This window comes from Neofelis nebulosa, chromosome 17 (genome assembly GCF_028018385.1).
Source record: "Neofelis nebulosa isolate mNeoNeb1 chromosome 17, mNeoNeb1.pri, whole genome shotgun sequence".
Taxonomy (NCBI): domain Eukaryota; kingdom Metazoa; phylum Chordata; class Mammalia; order Carnivora; family Felidae; genus Neofelis; species Neofelis nebulosa.
The window spans coordinates 35,045,553-35,067,850 of NC_080798.1; the positions used below are offsets into that span (position 1 = coordinate 35,045,553).

General features: G+C 46.4%; 1 protein-coding gene across 1 annotated transcript in view; it reads right to left on the reverse strand.

Moving 5' to 3' along the window:
• The window catches only part of KIFC3 (kinesin family member C3), a 75,670-nt gene extending 63,717 nt beyond the window's left edge, over positions 1-11,953 (reverse strand). Inside the window, exon 1 of the mRNA XM_058708107.1 lies at positions 11,488-11,953. Coding sequence (XP_058564090.1) covers positions 11,488-11,718 — 231 coding nt within the window. The 5' untranslated portion in view covers positions 11,719-11,953. The remainder of the gene's footprint in view (positions 1-11,487) is intronic.
• Positions 11,954-22,298: the final 10,345 nt, after the last annotated feature.

Below are 22,298 nucleotides of genomic sequence, written 5' to 3' on the forward strand. Positions count from 1 at the left end.
TTTTCTTTTTTTTTTAATGTTTTTTGAAATTTATTTTTGAGTGAGAGAGAGAGAGATAGAGCATGAGCAGGGGAGGGGCAGGGAGAGGGGGACACAGAATCTGAAGCAGGTTCTAGGCTCTGAGCTGTCAGCACAGACCCCAATGCAGCGCTCGAACCCACAAACCATGACATCATGACCTGAGCCAAAGTCAGACACCCAACCCACTGAGCCACCCAGGCACCCCTAGATTTTTCTTTTTAGTGGAGTAAGGGAACCACAAAGGCAAAAGTGCCTGGGACTCACAAAAGTCGTCATGCCACTCTGAGTAAGCAGCACCTGAACCCAAATCTGTTCCCTTCCCAAGGCCAGAGCCCTCAAAGAAATGCCCCAGCCTCTCTCCCAGTGTCAAAGGAGCAGCACTCAGGGTGATCCTGGGAGCTGCGGTGTGCACCTGTCCCTGGGAGGGCCTCAGGCAGAATGGCTACTTGGCCATAGACGCTCACCCTGCTGGCCACTCTCCCTGGCGGGCAAACTTCCCCAGCTCAGCTCCTGGCAAGGACTGTAAGACCAGAGGTGCCACATCTCAGGGGCAGGTCATTCGGGAAGAGAAGGTGAGGAACAATATAAGTCCCTGGAAGTTCCTGCCTGGGAGAAGCAGGGGAAGAATGACAAAGATCATCCAGAAGAACATTCCAGCTTTTCTTCTTCACCCAACAGAAAATAGTAAACAGCCTGGACCAATGGTAGAAATTGTGTCTTTGAAAGTTCAGGTATAGCCCAGGTAGACAGAGAGCCCTAGTTTTGGATTCACACAGATCTGGGTTAGGGTCCCTACCCTACCACTTAGTTTGCTGTGTGACCTTGTGAAAATTACTTTACCTCTCTGACTCTGATTTCCCCTCTGGGAAATGGTAATAGTAACAATCCTGCATCCCCAGAGGGTTGCAGTGAGAACAGTCAGATGCTTCCTGTGTAGGAAATGCTTGCTGTATTAAAAAGTGGTTGTGGGGCGCCTGGGTGGCGCAGTCGGCTAAGCGTCCGACTTCAGCCAGGTCACGATCTCGCGGTCCGTGAGTTCGAGCCCCGCATCAGGCTCTGGGCTGATGGCTCGGAGCCTGGAGCCTGTTTCCGATTCTGTGTCTCCCTCTCTCTGCCCCTCCCCCGTTCATGCTCTGTCTCTCTCTGTCCCAAAAATAAATAAAAAACGTTGAGAAAAAAAAAATTTTTAAAAAAAAATAAAAAATAAAATAAAAAGTGGTTGCAACTAAAAGCCAGAGGAATATTTATTTTGGGGGGAGGAAAAAAAAATTGATCCCAACATCCCTAGGGCTTTGGGTAATTGGAATGCTATGGGCTTTCCCGGGACATAGATACATTTAAAGAAGCCACCAAAGCTGCTATTACTGTGAGGTCAGCCTCATTTTCCCTCCAAGTCTTTGAGGGCACCGTTTAAACAGGAGATAGTCACCTTGCTAACAAAAGAAGAGGGTTGTGTCCAATTAAAGTGTCACCAGAGTCGGAAATTCACCAGCCCTGGTAACTTACGCCACACTTGAGCGTGGCAAGTCCAGGATTACACAATGTCAGGCTGAAACCATGAACTAGAACAGAGGCCTGAGTGATGAGCAGAGCTGAGGGTCCCTTTCGGGTGAACAGCAGGCGAGCCTGTCTCCCACCAGGCTTGGTGCTATGGTCAGAACCACATCTGCGCGTGCCAGGCAGGCTGAGCCCCGCTCACCCCACATGGGCCTTCTCCAAGTGTCCCCTCAGGGCTTGGCTGTGGGCAGCCTCCTCAGGTGACAGCACCCCCCCCCCCACCCCGAGTGGTGCTTCTCCAATTACACTTGAACCACCTGGGATGTTGTTAAAGTGCAGCTTAAGATTCAGTGGGGCTTGAGACTGTGCATCTCTGATAGGCTCCCGGGTGATGCTGATGCATGAGGGCAAGACCTTCCTCCGGGGCTGCCCTCCATGTGGTCCACCAGGGGACCCTGAGCCGTCTGCACTCCAGAGCCAGCTGCACTACTCTAGATCCTCATGATTTCCCCTTTTTTGCTGGGGGATGGGGTACAAGAGGAATTAAATAGAAACATTTGTGGCGGGATAATTTACTGAATGGCTCATTTTCGTCCTTCCAGAATGCCCACATCCCAACCCACACACCCGTTGCAGGTAGCAAGGCCCTTTGGAGCTGTCTTGCCGCAGAGATTTTAATTTATTCTTTTATTTTGAAGATTTTTTTTTTTACATTTATGTATTTTTGAGAGAAAGAGAGACAGAGCGTGCATGGGGGAGGGGCAGAGGGAGACAGAGACACAGCATTCGAAACAGGCTCCAGGCTCCAGCTGTCAGCACAGAGCCCGATGTGGGGCTCGAACTCATGACCCAGGAGATCATGACCTGAGTCAAAATCAGACGCTTAACTGACTGAGCCACCCAGGCGCCCCAATTTATTCTTTAATTTTGAGAGAGAGAGAGAGAGAGGGAGAGGGGCAGAGGGAGAGGGAGAAAGATAGAATCCCAAGCAGGCTCCGTGTTGACAGCGCAGAGCCTGATGCGGGGCTCGATTTCCTGAACCGTGAGATCACGACCTGAGTCAAGATCAAGAGTCAGACCCTCAACCAACAGCACCATCCGGGCCGCCCACCACAGAGACTTTAAAACTACAATGAATTGCAGTAGTCAGATGCTTCCCTTTTAAAAAGAGAAGGCTCTGGGTAAAGACAAATCCTCTGCTATCACCCCTTCTCCTAAGCCTCTTCCTTAGGATTCCCCTTTTCATGCTTATGGAAAAGTATTTTTATTTAATTTTTTTTTTTAGAAAGAGAGAGAGTGAGAGCACGTGCCCCCACAAGCAGGGGAGAAAGGCAGAGGGAGAGAGAGGGAGAATTCTAAGCAGGCTCCACACTCAGCACAGAGCAGCCCCAACGCAGGGCTCAATCCCACCACCCTGAGATATGACTTGAGCCAAAATCAAAAGTCAGACACTCAGCCGACTGAGTCACCCAAGTACCCCAGGGAAGGTATTTTTAAAGAGGGATTTTGGCAGAATCCTCTTGGGGTGGCTTTTCTCTTCTTTTTTTTACAAAAACATAAGCCCAGGGGAGCATGGCTGGCTCAGTTGGTGGAACACGTGACTCTCGATCTCGGGGTTGTGGGTTCAAGCCCCACATTGGGTGTAGAGATTGCCTAAAAATAAGATCTTAGGGGCACCTGGGTGGTTCAGTCAGTTGAGCGTCTGACTCTTGGTTTCAGCTCAGGTGATGATCTCACAGCTTTGTGGGCTCGAGCCCTGTGTAGGGCTCTGTGCTGACAGCACAGAGCCTGCTTGGGATTCTATCTCTCCCACTCTATGTGCCCCTCACTCACTTGTGCTGTCTCTGTCTCTCTCAAAATAAATAAATAAACTTTAGAAAATAAAATAAAATCTTAAAAATATATGTATAAGCCCAGAGGCCCAGAATGGGGGAGGGTACCATGGCTCCCCTTCCCACCTGTGCGAGGGGGTGGCGACAGGTAGCAATGGTGCCACAGGGAAGTTTGGGGGCCTTTGGCCTCCCTATCAACTCCACCAGGACCCCTCCCTAATTCCTGAACATGGACAGCTTAGTCAGAGCACTCTGGGGATGCTGGGGCCACGCGCCCTAGGGGATTCCCTGAGCTGGGGAGGAAGACCGTGCACCTGCTAAGGCAACAACCAGGCAGAGCTGAACCTCAGGGAGAAACTTCCAGCCTCGTAACAGGCTCCCCATCCCAAGCCAGCTCCACCTGGAAGCAGCCCCCACGGATCCCCCTGGGGGACCCAAAGGCTGGAACAGTTACAATGCCAGCATCAGAAATGGTGACATAGAAGGTGCAGAGCCCCGACCCCTGGCTCTGGTGAGTTCCCCATTCTGGAGATACCCGGAAGGGGGAGGGGCTCCAAAATCATTGAGAAGGAATTTATGGCCACCCTTCTTCAAGGGAAATTGGGGACAGAGCTAGACACCTTCAATGACAATTTTAATTCCTTTTTTTAAGTGTATTTTTTTTTTTTAGTAATCTCTACGCCCGACGTGGGGCTCAAACTCATGACCCCCAGATCAAGAGTTCCATGCTCTTCCGACTGAGCCAGCCAGGTGCCCCTTTCAATACCAATTTTTAAAGTGGTTTCATACTCACGGCACATGCTTAGTTTAACGATTAGGAAAGCAGTTACCATTTTACTTTCGAGTCATATGCGCACTGTGGCTTATAAACACGTTACTGAATATACTGTCTGATTAAAAAAATCGCTAAAGGTTACCATCTGTTAAACTAATCTTTTAGTGTTGTTTCCCAGGGGAGCACTCCTCCTTTCAATTGTTCCATGCCCAGGAAACATCAGTTTATCATGTTCATTTATTTATTTTGAGGGGGGAGGGGCAGAGAGAGAGGAAGACAGGGAATCCCAAGCAGGTTTCTCTCTGTCAGTGCAGAACCCAATGCTGGGCTCCGTCTTGCCAACCCTGAGATCATGACCTTAGCTGAAATCAAAAGTTGGACACTCAACCTATTGAGCCACCCAGGCGCCCCGGGAAACATCAGTTTAGTTTGTCCCTGAGCAAACTGCACTCCCTGACAGTTTAAACAACGTATGAATGAATGAATGAATGAAGCAAAGGTTATACACATTATACAATTCATTCGTTATTCAGTAAAACATTCACCTTGATCTCTTTTTTTTTTTCAAGAGATAAAATTCTGGAATCTCCGTGAAATCAGAACACCGGGTGGTACCCGCGAACGGCTGTTACCTATTGGCATCTCTCGAAGCCACTAGACTCCGCAGAAGCAGCGGATAATTAGCAATATTCAGGCCTTCTGCTGCTACCAGGCCGCCTGTTCTTCTCCAAGGAAGTCCATCTAGGAAAGAGTGGGAGATACCTGCCTGTGATAGCAAAGCTCAGGAGGATAAAAAAAGCAACAACAACAACAACAAAAAAGTGTCCTCTTTCCTTTCCTCTTTGCCAAGACTGACTGGATCCCTGCAGGGCCCCTCCGCCCCATGAGTAAGAGAGAGGAAGATGCCCTCTTTTGTTCTAGCCACAGTCATGGGAGAATGCTGCCTTTTCCCTCAAGGCACTTCAGCACCAATATCTGAGTAGGTGATAGGCCATTTCGTCATCAGAAGGTTTTGGCAACAGAGGGAAAAAAAATCTTCTTTTAAAAACAAAACAAGGGGTGCCTGGGTGGCTCAGTCAGTGAAGCGTCCGACTTCGACCCAGGTCATGATCTCACCGTTTGTGGGTTCGAGCCCCATGTCGGGCTCCGTGCTGACAGCCCAGAGTCTGGAGCCTGCCTTGGATGCCGTGTCTCCCTCTCTCTCTGCTCCTCCCCCGCTCAGGCTCTCAAAAATATATAAACATTTCAAAAAATTTAAAAAACAAAACAAAAACAAAAAACCCCACGCAATTTAAAAATATCACAATCAAATAATAAACATTGAAAAAAATTGTAAAAACCAAACAAACACAAGAAAACCCACACAATTTAAAAATATCAAAATCAAATCAACCCCTTTATCCACAGGGAGGGGGAAGACACGAAAGTGTGTTTTACTGCATCCTGGCTCGTTGTGAAAGAGGAAGCTGGAACGCGTTCCAAAAAGCAGCCAAAACACTGGTGTGGCAATTGGGAGTACGAATCTTGCAGCTAGCTATATGACAAGCTGACAGCACAATTTTCCTTTGTGGATCTTCTGAAATAACCAACATGACTATAATAAGAGCTATCATCTATTGGGTGCTTACTACATGCCAGCGTTTTCTCTGGCCTTTCATGAAATTCTCAGAACAGCTCAATGAGGGGGCACTACTCAGCCCGTTTTGTACTAACCGAAGGAGTAAGTGACCTGCTCAGAGTATTGTGGCCAAGAAAACTCCATTCCAACCCAGGCCCTTGCTCCTCACGCAGGTGGCTCTGGATGCCAGAGCTTGGACGGGTGCACAGGTCAGTCCTGCGGGGGAGTGAGGGGGACACGAAAGCTGCAGACATTATCTTACCAGTCTTCATCAGAGTCCCCTGGTGGGGCTAAGAGCATTCTTTTTTTTTCTTGATAAAGAGCTAAGGCTCCCGCTCCAAACGTTGAATTCATGCACGGTCGAAAAAGGAATTCATGGCAGAGTTTTCTGTTCTTGGGCTGAAAACTCTATCTCATTGAACTACCCCAAACAGGCACAGAAAAATCACAAAAATGTGCCCTCTTGCTCCAAAAGCATTCTTCCAACTTTCAGCTCAGTCCTTTAAAGACAACGTCATCTGCGTGTATTATGTGTATTTGTGAATGTGTGCATGTGTGGATGTGTGTGTAAGTGTGTGTTTGGAAAGGGTGACAGAGTTGGGGAAGCAGGCAGCAACTCAGGAATTCAATCAGCTCAATAGGAAAAAAAAATCACAACACTGAAAATGTAGCAGCAAACATGAGATTGTGTTGCCATGGCAACCATTTAATTGACGTTTTCATTTTCCCCGCATTTGTTCCGGGCAGGTGTGGACAGATATGCATCCTCAAGGAATGTGGGAGGATGAGGGTGTGCCCATTTGCCTAGGTCAGAGTTCATGATTGGGGGGCTGGTACTGCCCCCAGATAAGGTCCTTGGAATCGGGGTCTTGGACAGTCGGCACAGAGAACCCTGTGTCAACCATGACAGGCAGATCATCATCACCGTGTAACAGAGGTGGAGACGATGGTACTCTTGACCTTCTTCATTGCCTGGATGGGATGCTGAGGCTCTGGCAGACGGTCATACAGAGCGACTGAGGCAGAGCCTGGTTTCAGACCTGGGTGGCTATTCCATGTTGGCTTTGCTGAACTGCGGTCAATTAACAGGGGTTGGCGGTGGGGGGGGGGGGGGAGGGGTGACGAGGCAAGGAGGCAGCATGGCACAGCCTAAACCCACCGAAAGAACAGGGCCATCTTTGATATACCCAAACAGCAATCATTTTCCCCACCAGACGACGCATTATCAGCAAATCTGCTGCCACGGACGGAACAAAGAACAGAGAAACGGGAACATCCTCCAGCCTGGCGATTGGAGATGGAATTAAATGAGGATTTACCTGCAGGAGCAGCTGATGTTCTAACTACAAACCTCCTCCGAGCAGTCTGTGAGATTCGGAGTGCACGTGCCCCGCAAGCTGCATCCCAATCCCGGAGGCAGCCCTGGCTGGGCCCTCGAAGCCTCCACGCACACAGAATACTAAACACACCCCGGGAGTTCCCGACACGGCCACCTGGTTACAGCCCTGCCCGCACTTGTCTGCAGCAATTTCTCTCCAAGGCGAGGCTTCACGCATATCTGTTACCCAGCATCTGAACACACAGTGTTCGCAAAGCACAGCTCCGCGTGGGAAAACATGAGCCGTCAGCAAATCATTTCCGTGGGGGCAGGAACATCTTCAGGCGGGACTAGTGCTTGGATGACGTCCCCGTAAAGAAGGAAGGGGCTGAAACTGCTATGATGCTGCAGCTTCCATTTTCCATAAAGCAACCTGCTTTCTAGAAGCCCATCTAGGTTAGCCAGTGTCATAGCTTGGCATAATCCCTTTCTTCACAGGCTTGGGCGTTGTTATCTTTGCTCCTGAAACCACTCCTGAGCTTTATAGTTCCCGCAAAATCTCATCATAAAAAGATCTGCAGCGTCCGTGGTGTCGTTTGAACACCAAACAACAAAAAGGCAGCAGCACTGCAGGCAGGTGCATGAAGCTCTTGGGGCAAAGGGTGACTTGGGTTGAAATGGTCTCTGGGAAATGTGGGGGTGGCCTAAAAAGCTCAGTGGGCCTCCTCCAAAAAACCAAGAGCAGGGGACCTGGCTGGCTCAGTTGGTGGCAGAGCATGCGAATCTTGATCTCGGGGTCATGAGTTCAAGCCCCACATACAGGCTAGGGCTTACTTAAAAAAACAACTGAGGGGCCCCTGGGTGGCTGAGTTGATTGAGCATCTGCCTTTGGCTCAGGTCACAATCTCATGGTTCATGAGTTTGGGCCCCGCATCAGGCTCTCTGTTGTCAGCGCGGAGCCTGCCTCGGATCCTCTGTCCCCCACACCCCTGCCCCTCCCTTGCTTGTGCACTCTCTCTCAAAATAAAAACATTAAAAAAAATAGTGAGAGCAGCATTCTGGGAAATAACCCTTATTCTGGGGTGGTGCCTACCTCCTAAAATATTAAAGGTTATTTGTAATTGTCTCTGTAAAGGAAAGGCCAAAAAAAAAAAAAATCTATAAATAGGACACCTCCCACGTTGTCATTCCCTAACTTTATTTTAAATGCCTTTGAAGTTTATTTTAAAGTATTTCCCAAGGGGCGTCTGGGTGTCTCAGTCGGTTCAGCGTCCGCCTTCGGCTCAGGTCATGAACTCACAGAATGTGGGTTGGAGCCCCGCGTCGGGCTCTGTGCTGACAGCTCAGAGCCTGGAGCCTGCCTCGCATTCTGTGTCTCTCTCTCTCTCTCTCTCTGCCCCTCCCCCATTATTGCTCCCTCACTCATGGGTGCTCTCTCTGTCTCTCAAAAATAACTAAACATTAAAAAAATTGTTTTTAATTAAAAAAAAATTAAAAAAAATTTTTTTTTAATGTTTAGTTATTTTTGAGAGAGAGAGACAGAGTGTGAGTGGGGGAAGGGCAGAGAAAGAGGGAGACACCGAATCTGAGGCAGGCTCCAGGCTCTGAACTGTCAGTACAGAGCCCAACGCGGGGCTCGAAGTCACAAACTGTGAGATCATGACCTGAGCCGAAGTCGGACGCTCAACCGACTGAGCCACCCAGGCGCCCCAACATTAAAAAAATTTTTAAGCACTTCCTGTGACTTATAAATTTAGGCATTTTGGCTAACATTATTATTTGATGCTTGATACTCAAATGTAATCAAAGTGTTGGGGCGCCTGGGTGGCTCAGTCGGTTGGGCGTCCGACTTCGGCTCAGGTCATGATCTCGCAGTCCGTGAGTTCGAGCCCTGCGTCGGGCTCTGTGCTGACAGCTCGGAGCCTGGAGCCTGTTTCAGATTCTGTGTCTCCCTCTCTCTCTGACCCTCCCCCGTTCATGCTCTGTCTCTCTATGTCTCAAAAATAAATAAACGTCAAATAAAAAAAAAAATTAAAAAAAAACAAAAACAAAAACAAAGTGTCAAGCTTGTTTACCCAAACTTATTTCAACCTAGGTTTTGGATTTTTTTTTTTTTCCTGAACCTAAAATTGCATGATGCTTGTGCAACACGCATTTGTCCACCTGACATTTTCTCCATTGCTTTAAGTCCTTTTTTTGCGTCAAAACCTTTTACCATGGACAAAGCACTCTTAGCTCTCTTACAGAGATCCCTTCAGCTGATTCCCCCGTCGAATTGTCCCCTCCCCCGTCCTCTTCTCCCCAGCCTTCTCAGTCTCAAGAAATGGCCACCATCGCTCAAATCAAAATCCTGCAGCGGGAACTCATTACCCAAACCCACAGCCCAGTTGTTAGCAAGTCCAGTGGGTCCTGCGTGCAGGATAATGTTAAACCAGACCACCCCTCACCATCCTCACCCCAGGGGGCTTTGGAAGTCGCCTCACTAGGCTCCCTGTGTCCCCCAGTCCTCCTCCCACGAGGCAGCCAGAGGGACCTTGTAAAAGCATAATCTACGGCTTGTCACTTTATTCAGGTTTCATCTGACAAATATTTGCACACTTCCTCCGGGCCAGCACTGTTCTAGCAATTCCTTGACCTTGCTAGACGTCTCGTGCTTGTCAGGGAGGGGATGACCCCCGAAATTAAAGAGTAAAACGTAGACTGTGGTGGAGGATAAGAAGTGCTGTGGAGAAGAACGACACAGAGAAGGAGAACCATGCAGCGTGGTGAGCAGCTGACCTCAGTCCAGAGTTTGAAATGGCGGGACTGCAACTTTAGGTAGGGTAGTCAGGGAAAGCGTCGCTGAAAGGGGCATTTGGGACCCGGAGAAGGTGGGAGAGCGGTCCAAACCATACCTGGGGGGAAGAGTTGCAACCCTCCGGTGGCTCCCTATCACGTGAAAATAAAATCCAAATTCCCTACAACCGCCCTTGAGGTCCCATAGGACGTGTCCAGTGCATCTCTCTAATGCGCTCTGCCCTTTGTTCTCCAGCCACACGGGCATCTCTCTGGGGTGTCACCCTGCCAGGTTCCTCCCCACCAGGGTCTTTGCTGTGGGTGCTCCCCCATCTGGGCCACCCCATCCACCCCTCCATGTACGCATACCCATCCTTTATCCTTCTTTTCTCAAGGCCAGCTCCTGCCCATCCTCGGGTCTTAAAGATGTCACTTCCTGGGAGAGGCCTTCCCTGTCCAGCCCAGCCTCCCTCAACCTGCTTGCTTTCTGTGTTTTATTTTCATCAGGGCTCTTATCACCATCTGAAATTGTTTCCTGCCTGCCTCAGCTACAGGGAATGCAAGTTCCCGGAGAGAATCGTGGTGGCCTATTCACGGCCTGGAACGGGGCCTGGTTCAGAGCAAACGTTCAATACATATTTACTGAGTGAAGCAATCAATCAGTCACGGAGAACTAGTTACCAAACTTGTAAATAATTAATGAGATCCCGGGCAACAAATTGGGCATCACTCAAAAACCAATCAACCCCTGTCTCAGGCTCTGCCATTTTATCAACAATAAGGCAACAACAGCAATTGAAATAAAAATTCAATAACTCCATCTCATAATTCAATTCAATAAAAGCAGTTTAAGAACATAAGTCACTTGGGCATTTATTCAAAGCCCTTGGCATTTGCTATCTCTTTTCATTGTGACAACCCAGTGAGATGATCCGTCACTCCCATCTGAATAGGGTCCAGTCACTGAGGTTTCAGAAATGTTTTGTGACTTGCCCAGGGTCACACAGCCAGTATAGGGCAGAGCCAATGTCCTCATGCTGCGCCACACAATTGTATTCAAATTCCTCTAAATAAACATCATGGAGCACTCACTGTGTAGGAGAAACCCTGTGAGAAAGAGTTTCAAAGACAGATGATCTCATAGGCAAATTGAGATGTTTCAGATAAAAGGATTTTCAATGAATTCTGAACTACCTGACAGAGATCCAACCGTAGTATAGTCAGAAGGTGAATATAAATCATTTACTGAGCGCTTCCTTTCCACCAGATCCTGCGCTACGCACTTCACATGTATTGCCTCATTACTGTGTGTTATTATCCCCACTTTACAAATGAGCAAACTGAGGCATGGAATGATTACATAACTTGCTCAAGGTCCTAAGGCCAGGCAGTGACGGAGCTGGGTGCTCAACTCAGCCTTAGCTCAACAGATAGTCACCACAGGAAAAACCTAGTACTCCGTGAAATCTTGTCAGTTGGCAGGAGTTTCTGAGTACAGAAGATACTAGATATACCTAAATCTGGCCACCTTGAGACGTGTTTGCAGGACTTGAAGGAAAACATCCATGCTCCTTTCTTTCCTTTAAGAAGGTTATTTCCTTTATCTAAAGACAATATAACCCCCTTGGCAACATCTGGTAGCCGTCCTTACCTGTAAACTGTGGCCCGTTGGCTCTGAGACCAGGATGCTTCCTAGGGAGGGGGCTTGAAGCTTGGCAAGAACAGCTCTGCTGGAGATGCAGGGTCCAGGCCAGTGCCAGCCGTGACAGCCAGGGGCCTCTTCCTGGGCTGCACTGGGGTCTCTCCCCGCCTCCCCTCTCGGCCCCCTCCACAGGACCCAGCTGTTCGAGCTCAGCCACACCAGGGCTGGAACCACAAACATGGCAGCCTGTGGCCCGGCTTGCTCTGTCAGGCTGTGGGAGAAGAAGCTCCCAAATTGGAGCCTGTAATAGCCTGTGCCCTGGAATTTTCTGCTTGGTTCACCAATTCCTCGCTGGACCAGACGTAGCTTTGGTGCTGAACAAGGCGGCCATTCAGTCTTTAGTGCGGCAATTAAAAGGCTTTGAGGGCAGGATCTCCTTCAGTCTCCAGGGACCGATTTGGGTCGCAAGCAAGGGTCCTGAAATGTTGTCTTCTGGGTTTTCTAGAAGACCCTCTCCTTTGAGGTCCATTCAGTTTTGAGAAGAATTGGTATTGTGGCAGAACAGGGCGGGGCGGGGGGGGGTGGCAAGAATAAAGTTAATTAGGCTCCTGACATTCAAGTGGGAACACAAGATGTCCACAAGTGAACCCTGATTCTCATCTCCCCCCAAATCCTGCTTCACCCCCAGCCTTCCCACTCCAGCTAATAGTAGCTGCCTCCCTCCCATGACTTGTGGACTCCTCCTTTCTTTCACACCACCACCTCCACAGCTCCCACCTTCCCTGCCTGATGCCTACAGTTGGCTCCAGGCCCTGACTCACTACTGTTACGTCTCGGCTCGGCAGCCAGACCGTCGTGCTTAAATCAGAGTCGAATCAACTCACTCCTGCTCAGAGCCTTTGATGGCTTCCATATCCCTTGGGAGTAAGTGCCCGAGTCTCACAGGGGCCCTCGAGGCCTCTCTGCTCTGAACTTGCCACCGCTCTACACTCCTCCACCCTGCTCTTGACATCCACCGGGCACCCTCAAGGCCTTTGCACTGACTGTTTCCTCTACCTGGATACCCTTTCCCCAGATATCCACATGGCTCAGATTCTTTTCTCAAGGAGATGGAGCCTGACAGCCTTACCATTCCTCACCCCCTTCTTCCATCTTTGCCCTCCCGTGTCCCCCAACTTGCCTTAGTTTTCCCTTCATAGCACTCAATACCCCTGGCATGCTAAATGATATACTTAGTGGTTGTACCTAATGTTCAGGTCTGTTCTTCTCTATGAGGGGGAGTAAGTCATACAGGGTGGTGATCTTTGCCTATTTTGTTTGCCGTTGTATCTCAGGCAGCCGTACAGAGCCTGGCACGTGGAGGGGGCTCAGTAAAGTTGTGACGGGAAGGGGAGGCCCTTCGAGACACAGAATTTCTGTCAAACCAAGATGAGATAGAGCAGAGAGGAAATGTTTTGGATTGTCCAACTCTTCAGGGAGCTTAGAAGGGAAAGAGGGAGTGAGGGAGGGGCTGGAGACCAGGTAAACACCCTCTCCCCCCACACAGCGACTTATAAGCCTATGCCCACCCCCACTCCAACAGAGAAGGGAGGTCCTTGACCTCTAGGGGCCCTTAGCTAGGTGCAGGGAGAGCTCCACCCGTGTCCCTGGATGGGGCTGGGCAGTGGAGGACTCTCTCCACCCACTGGGTCCTCAGTTGGCAGGGCTCCTGGCTCCAAACCCAATATCAGGCTGGGAGAAGCAGACAGAGAGGTAGGGTACATCTTTCCCTACCTGTGGCCTCCCAGACGCCTCCAACCTGGACACCAGGCTTTCCAGGCAGTGAGCTTTTCTAAATAAACATGTTGATTGCTGAAGAAAGAGAACGGTACAGAGTGATCCTAGCAGAAGCGAGCTGTCTGCAGGTGCTGGAATATAGTGTCCTGCTGGGAAACGTAGCCTTCCAGGCCGGAGCAGCCCCGTCTCTTGCCCGACCCATCCTGGCCCCAACTCTTTAATGAATCTGGTCACAGACAGCCGGTCTCCCTCCTCTCTCTCCCTCTCCATCTGGGTGTTAAGGCGCAAAGCAGATTAGAAATGTCACTCGCATGGCTGGTCCCAAGCTGCACCGTCGGTCCACACTCGTTCCGTTCCGACAGGTGTAATTTCCTTCCCCAGACAAACACTCAGGTGTTGGGTTCGGAAAATCTTCTCCTTATATGAATTTCATGAGCCCAACTATGACCTGGGGTAACTCTTTTATGAGCAGAACAAAGAAATGATCAATCAAAAGGAATTTGTTTTCCTTTGCGACTCCGAATAGAGTCTGTACGTGCAGAACACAGATGGGACCCGCCCAGCTTTCTGTTGTAGGCGGGGCAGGTGCATCCTGTAAGAGGGTCTGCCGAAGAGATGAGCGTGTAAGAGAATTTTAAAGCTTCTTTTCCTTCATCTTATTGTTCAAGAGTATATATTTCAGATTAAGGCCAGATGCCAGAAGATTCCTTCACAGAGCAATTTTGAAATACTCTGGGGGCACCTGGTTAGCTCAGCCAGTAGAGCATGAGCCTCTTGATCTCAGGGTTGTGAGTTTGAGCCCCACGTGGGGTGTAGAGATTACAAAAAAAAAAAAATTAACTTGGGGCACCTGGGTGGCTCAGCCGGCCGAGTGTCCGACTTCAGCTCAGGTCATGATCGCACAGCTTGTGAGTTCAAGCCCTGCGTCGGGCTCTGTGCTGACAGCTCAGAGCCCGGAGCCTGCTTCGGATTCTGTGCCTCCCTCTCTCTCTGCCCCTCCCCCGCTCATGCTCTGTCTCTCTCTCTCTCAAAAATAAATAAACATGAAAAAAAATTGACTTAAAAAAAAGAATCTGAAAACTTATTGTTGTAGCATCTTTGTCTTTAAAAATAAATCAGAAACCAAAGTTTTGATATTAAGTCATTTTTTTATCCAATACCTCAAAATTGCCACACATTTGGGGGAGTCTACTAGAATTATTAGCTCATTTGTGTCCACTTGGGTGTTCATTTGTTATTTTGATGCCCTTGGGAAGTAAGAGGTGTCTGGGAGTCATTGTTTTCTTTAGTATAAAGCTGGGAGTGAACAAGATGTGATTTATCTGATTGAAGAAGGACCACACAGAGAGATGAAATTCAGGACCCTTGTTAAGACGCCTAGTGAATCTCATTTTCTATTCTGTGTGCAGACCACCAAAGCATCTCTCTCACTAAACAGATACCCTAACAATCACTACATAGTGTTTTTAACAAAAAGATGCACTGCGTCTTTATGCTTTATGATACTTTCAGGCAGCCCGAAGGAGAAACTGTGGAGGTTCAGACGTAATTGTTCAAGTTTGTGAAAATTCTGCTAGAAGAAAAAAAAAATCTAAAGAATTTAGATTCCCTGGAGACAGTGATCTTCAACTTTATTTTGTGTAAGGAAAATAGTCACAGAAAACTAAGCTTTGTAAGAATTCTATGATGATTTAATGTCATCGTTTTCTCCCCTCGATGAAACATGAATCCAAAAGTCCTAAAATGGTTCTCCCCTCAGATTCGTGATGAGTAACCCACTTTTTATGTGCTTTTTAACGAGCAGAAAACAATAGTACTGAGTGATCAGATGGTAGGAGGGATTAGCAGAGAGGTTAGCAATAAGCTTTAGAGGTTTATACCTATAGCTCCATTAGTCTGAAACTGGGTCTCCTATTGGTGGAGACAAAAACCCTATTAACCAATTCAAGGCAAATACCATAACAACTTCTTAATAATTGGTGGTCCCAGCAGAAAGGGTGAATTGTAAATAAGCCCAGAAATGAAACCCAGGTTTTCACTCATCAATGTATTCCTTGCAGATCGGGTTCATTGCGACAAATTACCTTGTAGAAAATGATGAGGCAAATTTACACCAGATCAACTGCGATAAACTTCTCTGCGTGTGTGTCTGTGAAGGCACTGTCTTTGCCGTTACTGATGGAATTCTGTTAAGCACTTATTAATGTGCTCGGTGGGTACGTAGTGGCACTTTAAGAATCTGAAGGTCAGGGGGCGCTTGGGTGGGCTCAGTCGGTTAAGCATCGGACTGTTCATTTTGGCTTAGTTCATGATCTTGAGGTTGTGAGATGGAGCCCGAGTTGGACTCTGTACTGACAGGGTGGATCCTGCTTGGGATTCTCTCTCTCTCCCTCTCTCTCTCTCTCTCTCTGCTCCTCTCCTACACTGCTCCCCAAATAAATAAACTTTAAAAAAAATCTGAAAGTCAGTATAGCCTTTTAAACTACAGTTAGTACCTTTTGTCTTATGAAGGGAAGGACACAAAATTCATGCTTCTGGACTAGAAGATGTTGGCTAGAGTTACCTTTAAAGTTCTTCACAGCATGACGTCAAAATTCAAAGGCTTTCACTCTTGTTTGTAATGGGAAATTTTTTTAAGGGGGAAGCTTTATTTAGGGAGAGAGAATTTTCTTTTCCTCCTTTACTTAGTGATGAAAATCTTGGGGCACCTGGGTGGCTCAGTCAGTTGAGCGTCCGACTTCAGCTCAGGTCACGATCTCACGGTTCGTGAGTTCGAGGCCCGCGTCAGGCTCTGGGCTGATGGCTCAGAGCCTGAAGCCTGCTTCCGATTCTGTGTCTCCCTCTCTCTCTGCCCCTCCCCCATTCATGCTCTGTCTCTCTCTGTCTCAAAAATAAATAAACATTAAAAAAAATTAAAAAAAAAAAAAAGAAAATCTGAGTAAAACACACTGGGAAAATATCGGGACGCACCTGAGATTTGTGACTTCTTTAAAGAATGAGTCATCCATTGTGCTGGGAACTCAGCAGGACATTGTCAGTCTAGAAATTCATATGCTTTGGTTTCAGGAAATTTCCTGTGTTATATCTCTGATATTTTCCTTCCCTCCACTTTCTTGGTTTTCTCTGGAATTCCCTTGGATCCCCCTTTGGCATTCCTAATTTGATTCTACCTTTCTTTTCTCTTCTATGTATCATCTCTATCTTCTTGTTCCAGCTCCTGAGAAATTTCCACAACCCTATCTTCCAAAGTACCTATCGATTCCCCCACCTCACATATTTTTTTAAGTTTAAGACAGAAACAGCATGAGCAGGGCAGGGGAGAGAGAGAGGGAGAGAGAGAGAATCCCAAGCAGGCTCCACACTGTCAGCACAGAACCTGATGTGGGGCTCACACTCATGAAACTGTGAGATCATGACCTGAGCCAAAACAGAGAGTTGGACGCTTAACCAACTGAGCCACCCAGGCGTCCCATATTTGTTTAATTCCCCAGAGATTTTTTTTGTTTTTTGAATATTTATTTATTAATTTATTGCACTCCAAGCGTGCAATTGCATCTCATCTCTCTGGGACTATTAATTATAGGGCTTGGGTTTTTTCTTTCTCTGTCTCCTGCCATCTGGATTGCGTGTTTTCTCTTTCTTTTTTCCTGTTTGCTTTGTGTTGGTATCTATTTGTCAGCCAGACTTCCTATTAGATTATTCTTTTTTTTTCTTTTTTTCAACTTTTTTTTTTAATTTACTTTTGGGACAGAGAGAGACAGAGCATGAACGGGGGAGGGGCAGAGAGAGAGGGAGACACAGAATCGGAAACAGGCTCCAGGCTCTGAGCCATCAGCCCAGAGCCTGACGCGGGGCTCGAACTCACAGACCGCGAGATCGTGACCTGGCTGAAGTCGGACGCTTAACCGACTGCGCCACCCAGGCGCCCCCTATTAGATTATTCTTGACTCTCTGTTCATATTTACAGATGGAGTATTACAAAGGCAATTGGAAGCTGTTTGTGTGGGTGGAGCTTCTGGTTGGAGGACTTCCTAACGGGTGATGGCTGGGACATTTCACTGGAGAGACTCGATTGTCAGTTTTATTAGGTCCTTTCTCTTGAGCTGGTCAATTTCCCCACAAGCAGATAGTCCCATCTCCTGCAGAGGTTGGATATAATCCTGGGTGCCGGTATTCTGAGACCTGAGAGAGAAGGAGGCCAGAGGTCTCATTGTTCAGAGTCAGATTTTGACTTAATCCCTGTTTGGTGTTCGATGCCTCATCAGCCCACTCCTCCATGCCAGGTCTTTCTAAGTCCAGATTTCTTGACACCTTTTGTCCAATGTTTACCCTCTTCTATTATCTCCATCCTTATAGGTTTTTACATTTTACACCTTTTACAGTCATTTCATTCAGGTTCAGGAAGGGATGGAAATAGATGCGTATGCTCAAGCCCTTATGCTTAACTAGAAGTCTTACACATTCATTTTTACTTCAAGGGGGTTGGTGCAATGCGCATTCATGTTAGGAACAATAATTGTTCCATAAGTTCCAATGGGCCCAAGTGGGAAAGAGTAAAGAAAACACACGTGCCAAAAGAATTTTTGCATTCCACTTCAAGTGGTGGAATATCTATTCTAAGTGGACTGTGCAAAGTTTAAAATTTTTTTGTAGAATATTTCTTTGAATAGAAAATCTAGAACTTTTTTGTATAGAACTAAAACTAGCATGCCCTCATATATAAATAAAGAAATTTTTTGTATAGGAGAACTGTACAAAGAAATATAATGAAACATCCAATACATAAATTTAAATGGTATACAAAAAAAAAATGTCCAAATAACCTAAAAGGAAAGGTAAATAGAAAAACAAAAACTGGAGAGGACAATAGAAAGCAAATAATAAAACGGTAGACCTAAATTCAAATATAACAATAATTACATTAAACGTAGATAGTCTAAACATATGGATTAAAAGACAGAAACTGTTAAATTGGAATTTTAAAAAGATCTAACTATGCTGCCTGTAAGAAACCTACTTTACGTATAGTGATGTAGGTATATTAAAAGTGTAAAGATGGAAAAATATATACCATGCTGACAGAAAGCTGGAGTGGCTACAGCAATATCAGACAAAGCAAATTTAGAGCAAGGAAATTTCCGGGGAAAAAGACAGACGTTGGATAATGATAAGAGGGTCAACTTACCAAGAAAATTTAACAATCTTCACTGCATATGCACCTGGGATCAGAGCTTCAAAATGCAGTCAGCAAAAACTTATAGAACTAAAAGAAAAAAATGGACAAATCCCAAATTATAGTTAGAAACTTCAACACATCTCTCAGTAATTAATAGAACAATTGGCAGAAGATCATCAAGGATATAGAAGTGAGTATCATCATCAGCCAACTGACTCTTATTAACATTTATGGAATATTCCACCCAGTAACAGTAGAACACACATTCTTTTGAAGTGCCCATAGAGGGTTCTCCATGATTGACTGTGTTCTGGGTCATAAAACAAACTTTAATAATTGTTAAAGAATTTAAATCCCATAAAGTATGTTCCTTGACCATTTAGGAATTAAACTAGAAATCAATAGAAAATATCTGGAAGATGTCTAAGTATTTGGAAATTAAACACATTTCTAAATAATACATGAATCAAAACCGAAGTCTCAATAGAAATTAGAAAATACTTGAAATGGAACGAAAATGGAAACGCAACATACGAAGTTTGTGGGATGAAAATAAGAGGTGCTTCAAGGCAAATGTATAGATATTTACATTAGAAAAGGTCTCAGTCCTGAAAGCAAAGCTTCCACCTTAAGAAACAAGGATAAGAACAGGGGCACCTGGGTAGTTCAGTTGGTTGAGTGTCCAACTTCAGCTCAGGTCATAATCTCACAGTTTGTGGGTTTGAGCCTTGCGTCAGGCTCTGTGCTGACAGCTCAGAGCCTGGAGCCTGCTCTTGACTCCGTCTCTCCCTCTCTCAAAAACAAACAAACAAAAATTTAAAAGAAACAAGGATAAGAATAAAATAAATCTGAAGCAAGCAAAAGCAAGAACATAATAAAGTTAAGAGCAGAAATCAATAAAATTTAAACTGGAAAAATGATAGAGAAAAACCAATCAAACCAAAAGCTAGTTTTTTGAAAAGATCAATAAAACTGATCCACTTCTACACAGATGGACAAAGGAAAAAAGAGAGTAGCCAGAAATCACCAATATCAGAAATGAGACCCCCTGCCCACATTTCAAGGATAATACTAAGGAAATATTACAAACAACTCTACTCACATAAGTTTGACAACTTAGATGAAATGGACCAATCCCTTAAAACCACAAATTACCAACACTCACCCAAGAAGAAATGGACACACTAAACAGTTATATATCTGTTATAAGAAATTAAATTTACAGTCAAATCCTTCTGGAAAAACAAAACCAAACAAAACAAAAATTCAGGACCAGATGTTCACTGGGGAATTCTACCAAACATTTAGAGAAGATGTCACACCAGCTCTGCACAATCTCTTCCAGAAAATAGGCACGAGACACCTCCCAAGTACCTTTATGAGGCCAGCATCACGGAAACCAATGAGCCCAGAATTTGGTATTAGTAATATCAGTAACATTTCATATGTCATAAAATCCATTTTCTAAAGATAGGTCAAGGCTTTACTTTCCAGGTAGGGTGGCGCAGGCCCACCCTCCCTGGTGCCGTGTGTCTTTCCAAGGAACTCCAGAGGGAAGTGCATATTATGCTGGTTGTTGCCAGCCTCCCCAGGAAACAGAGTGAACCTGAAGGCCAGGCATCAGCATCCCTGAGACGCCAGCCCTCCCTCCTTGGGAAAGCGTATTTCTGAACCTTGCTTTCAGTCCCCTGACTTCAGCCTGGGCCTCCTGAGATTCTTCTCTCATTTTTCACTTCCCAGAGTCTCCTTGGACCCCACCTCCCCTGCCTCCCCCAACCCCAACAAAAATTTCCTTTCTCTGCCTTTTCAAATTAACTTAACACTTAGCAAGCAGAGAACCGTAGTTTAGTTTGGTCTCAGAGCCTCGCTGCGCAACCCGAAGGTCCATCGATGAAATGTCCCCAGGATGAAGCGCACGCTTCCGCTTGATGAAACTTTCTTTTCCCCAGAGTGCAGAAGCAGCTGAACAGCTTTTAGGTTTGTGTTTTGTCATTGTTTTTGTCTCATTTGTTTTTATTTTTTCCTTCCTGTCCCATAGTAGACGGACATGCGATGTTGAGTTTTGTGCACCGCTCGTAGAGAAATGGAGTGCACAACGTGGCAGCCGGCATTGTCTTTCTCTGTTATTCTGCTCCTGGTGGGTCGTTAAACGCCGCTTACTTTCTACTGCTCACGAATGCACAAGCACACCTTTTTTTTATCCCTCGCTCCCTTGAAAATTTTAAGAAAAAAAAAATATATAGCTGAATTCTCAAAACAAACTTAGTGTCCATTTGTATCAACAGACAAACGCATAAATAAATTTTACCAAATATTCTCTGGGTTTATGGAAAAGAAGGTAAACAAACAGACACTTTTGCTTTACATTCTTGTAGTCTTAAAGTAATATGTAGGACCATGGCCACCTCAGAGTTAGATTTTCTCAAAGCCGTGTCCGCCCTCCCTACCGCTTTTGCTGTGGCGGGCAAAAAGATTCAGAGAGGAGAGACCAAGCCTTTCCAGAAATGTCTTCACTAAAGACACTTATTTTCCACACACCAAAAATAGTTCACTAATGTGTGCTCTCTGCTTATTTTCCCTGCTTCCACTTCCAAATTTGAGAAAAGTTCGGCAGAGCAGTTAAAATGGCATGCTGACTTTAGTTAGGAATAAAAAGGGCAGTAGTGAAAGAGATACACTAATTATAACTGTTTGCGCCCCAAGCTTTCAGAAGTCTCCCAGGGGGCTCATTCATCCCTGCCGAGCTGCTACAGACCCCAAGATTATGTTGTCTACACTGGCCTTAGAAATTCCCCCACTCCGTTCCCCTTCCACACCCTGAGTGATAGACAGTGAGCATGGGGGCGGGGGCGGGGAATGTGTAGGTAACTAAATACCCTGAACTACTGGTTTCATTTCAAAATACGTGACCTATAAAACAACAAACACGCAAACAAGTAAACCACGAGTGCGGCAGATGACGGGCTCCTCATGCCTACCAAGGAAATCACATAAGGGCAGAGTGAAGGGTAGAAAATCAAACTGGGCATACGAATGAAATTAACTTACGTGTTTGCACTCATCACCATGATCAATTCATCTCAACGTCCTTCCCTCTGATTCCTCCGATGACTAACTTGTCGGTCTCCTAGATCACACGGGGTCGACTGGGGCGAAGAGCATCCCTGGAAGCTCTCAAGGAGACGTCACCAGTGGCAGGAAGAACCGTGGTCCAGGGAGCTGGCACTTCCCCAGCAGTCGCTGGTGATGTGGAACGTTCACCATGGTACAAAGGGGGCAGGGCGGGCACAAGGGTACAGCGTGAGCAACATAACCTTTTCCTACAGGCAAAGTCGTCTCCAGCTCAGGGAATGGCAGTACGGTAGTGTGTAAGGACCATCAAAGAGTGAGGATGAGCTTCGGGGTGCAAATCCTGGTGGGCTGGGCTATCTCAGGCTGCCTGTGTCCGGGATCTCTTCTGTTGTTCCTCACGCGTCACCTCAGAGACGTTTCCCTTAACCTCTTTCTAAACTAAGTACAGTAAAACCTTGGTTTGCAAGCGTAATTTGTTCCGGAAACATGCTTGTAATCCAAAGTGCTTTATGTCAAAGCGGATTTCCCCATAAGAAATAATGGAAACTCAGACAATTCATCCTGCAACCCAAAAATATCCATATAAAAATGATTACAATACTGTCATATAATACAAAATAATAAAGAAAATACAAAATCTAAAGAAAAATAAACAAATTAGCCTGCCCTTACCTTGGAAAACGTTCGTGGCTGGTGTGAGGGAGACAAGAGAGAGGAGGGTTATTGTGTGGGACAACTTTCACCGTCATTAACGCAATCACTGCTATCTATTGGCTCAATGGAATCTTTTTCTTTT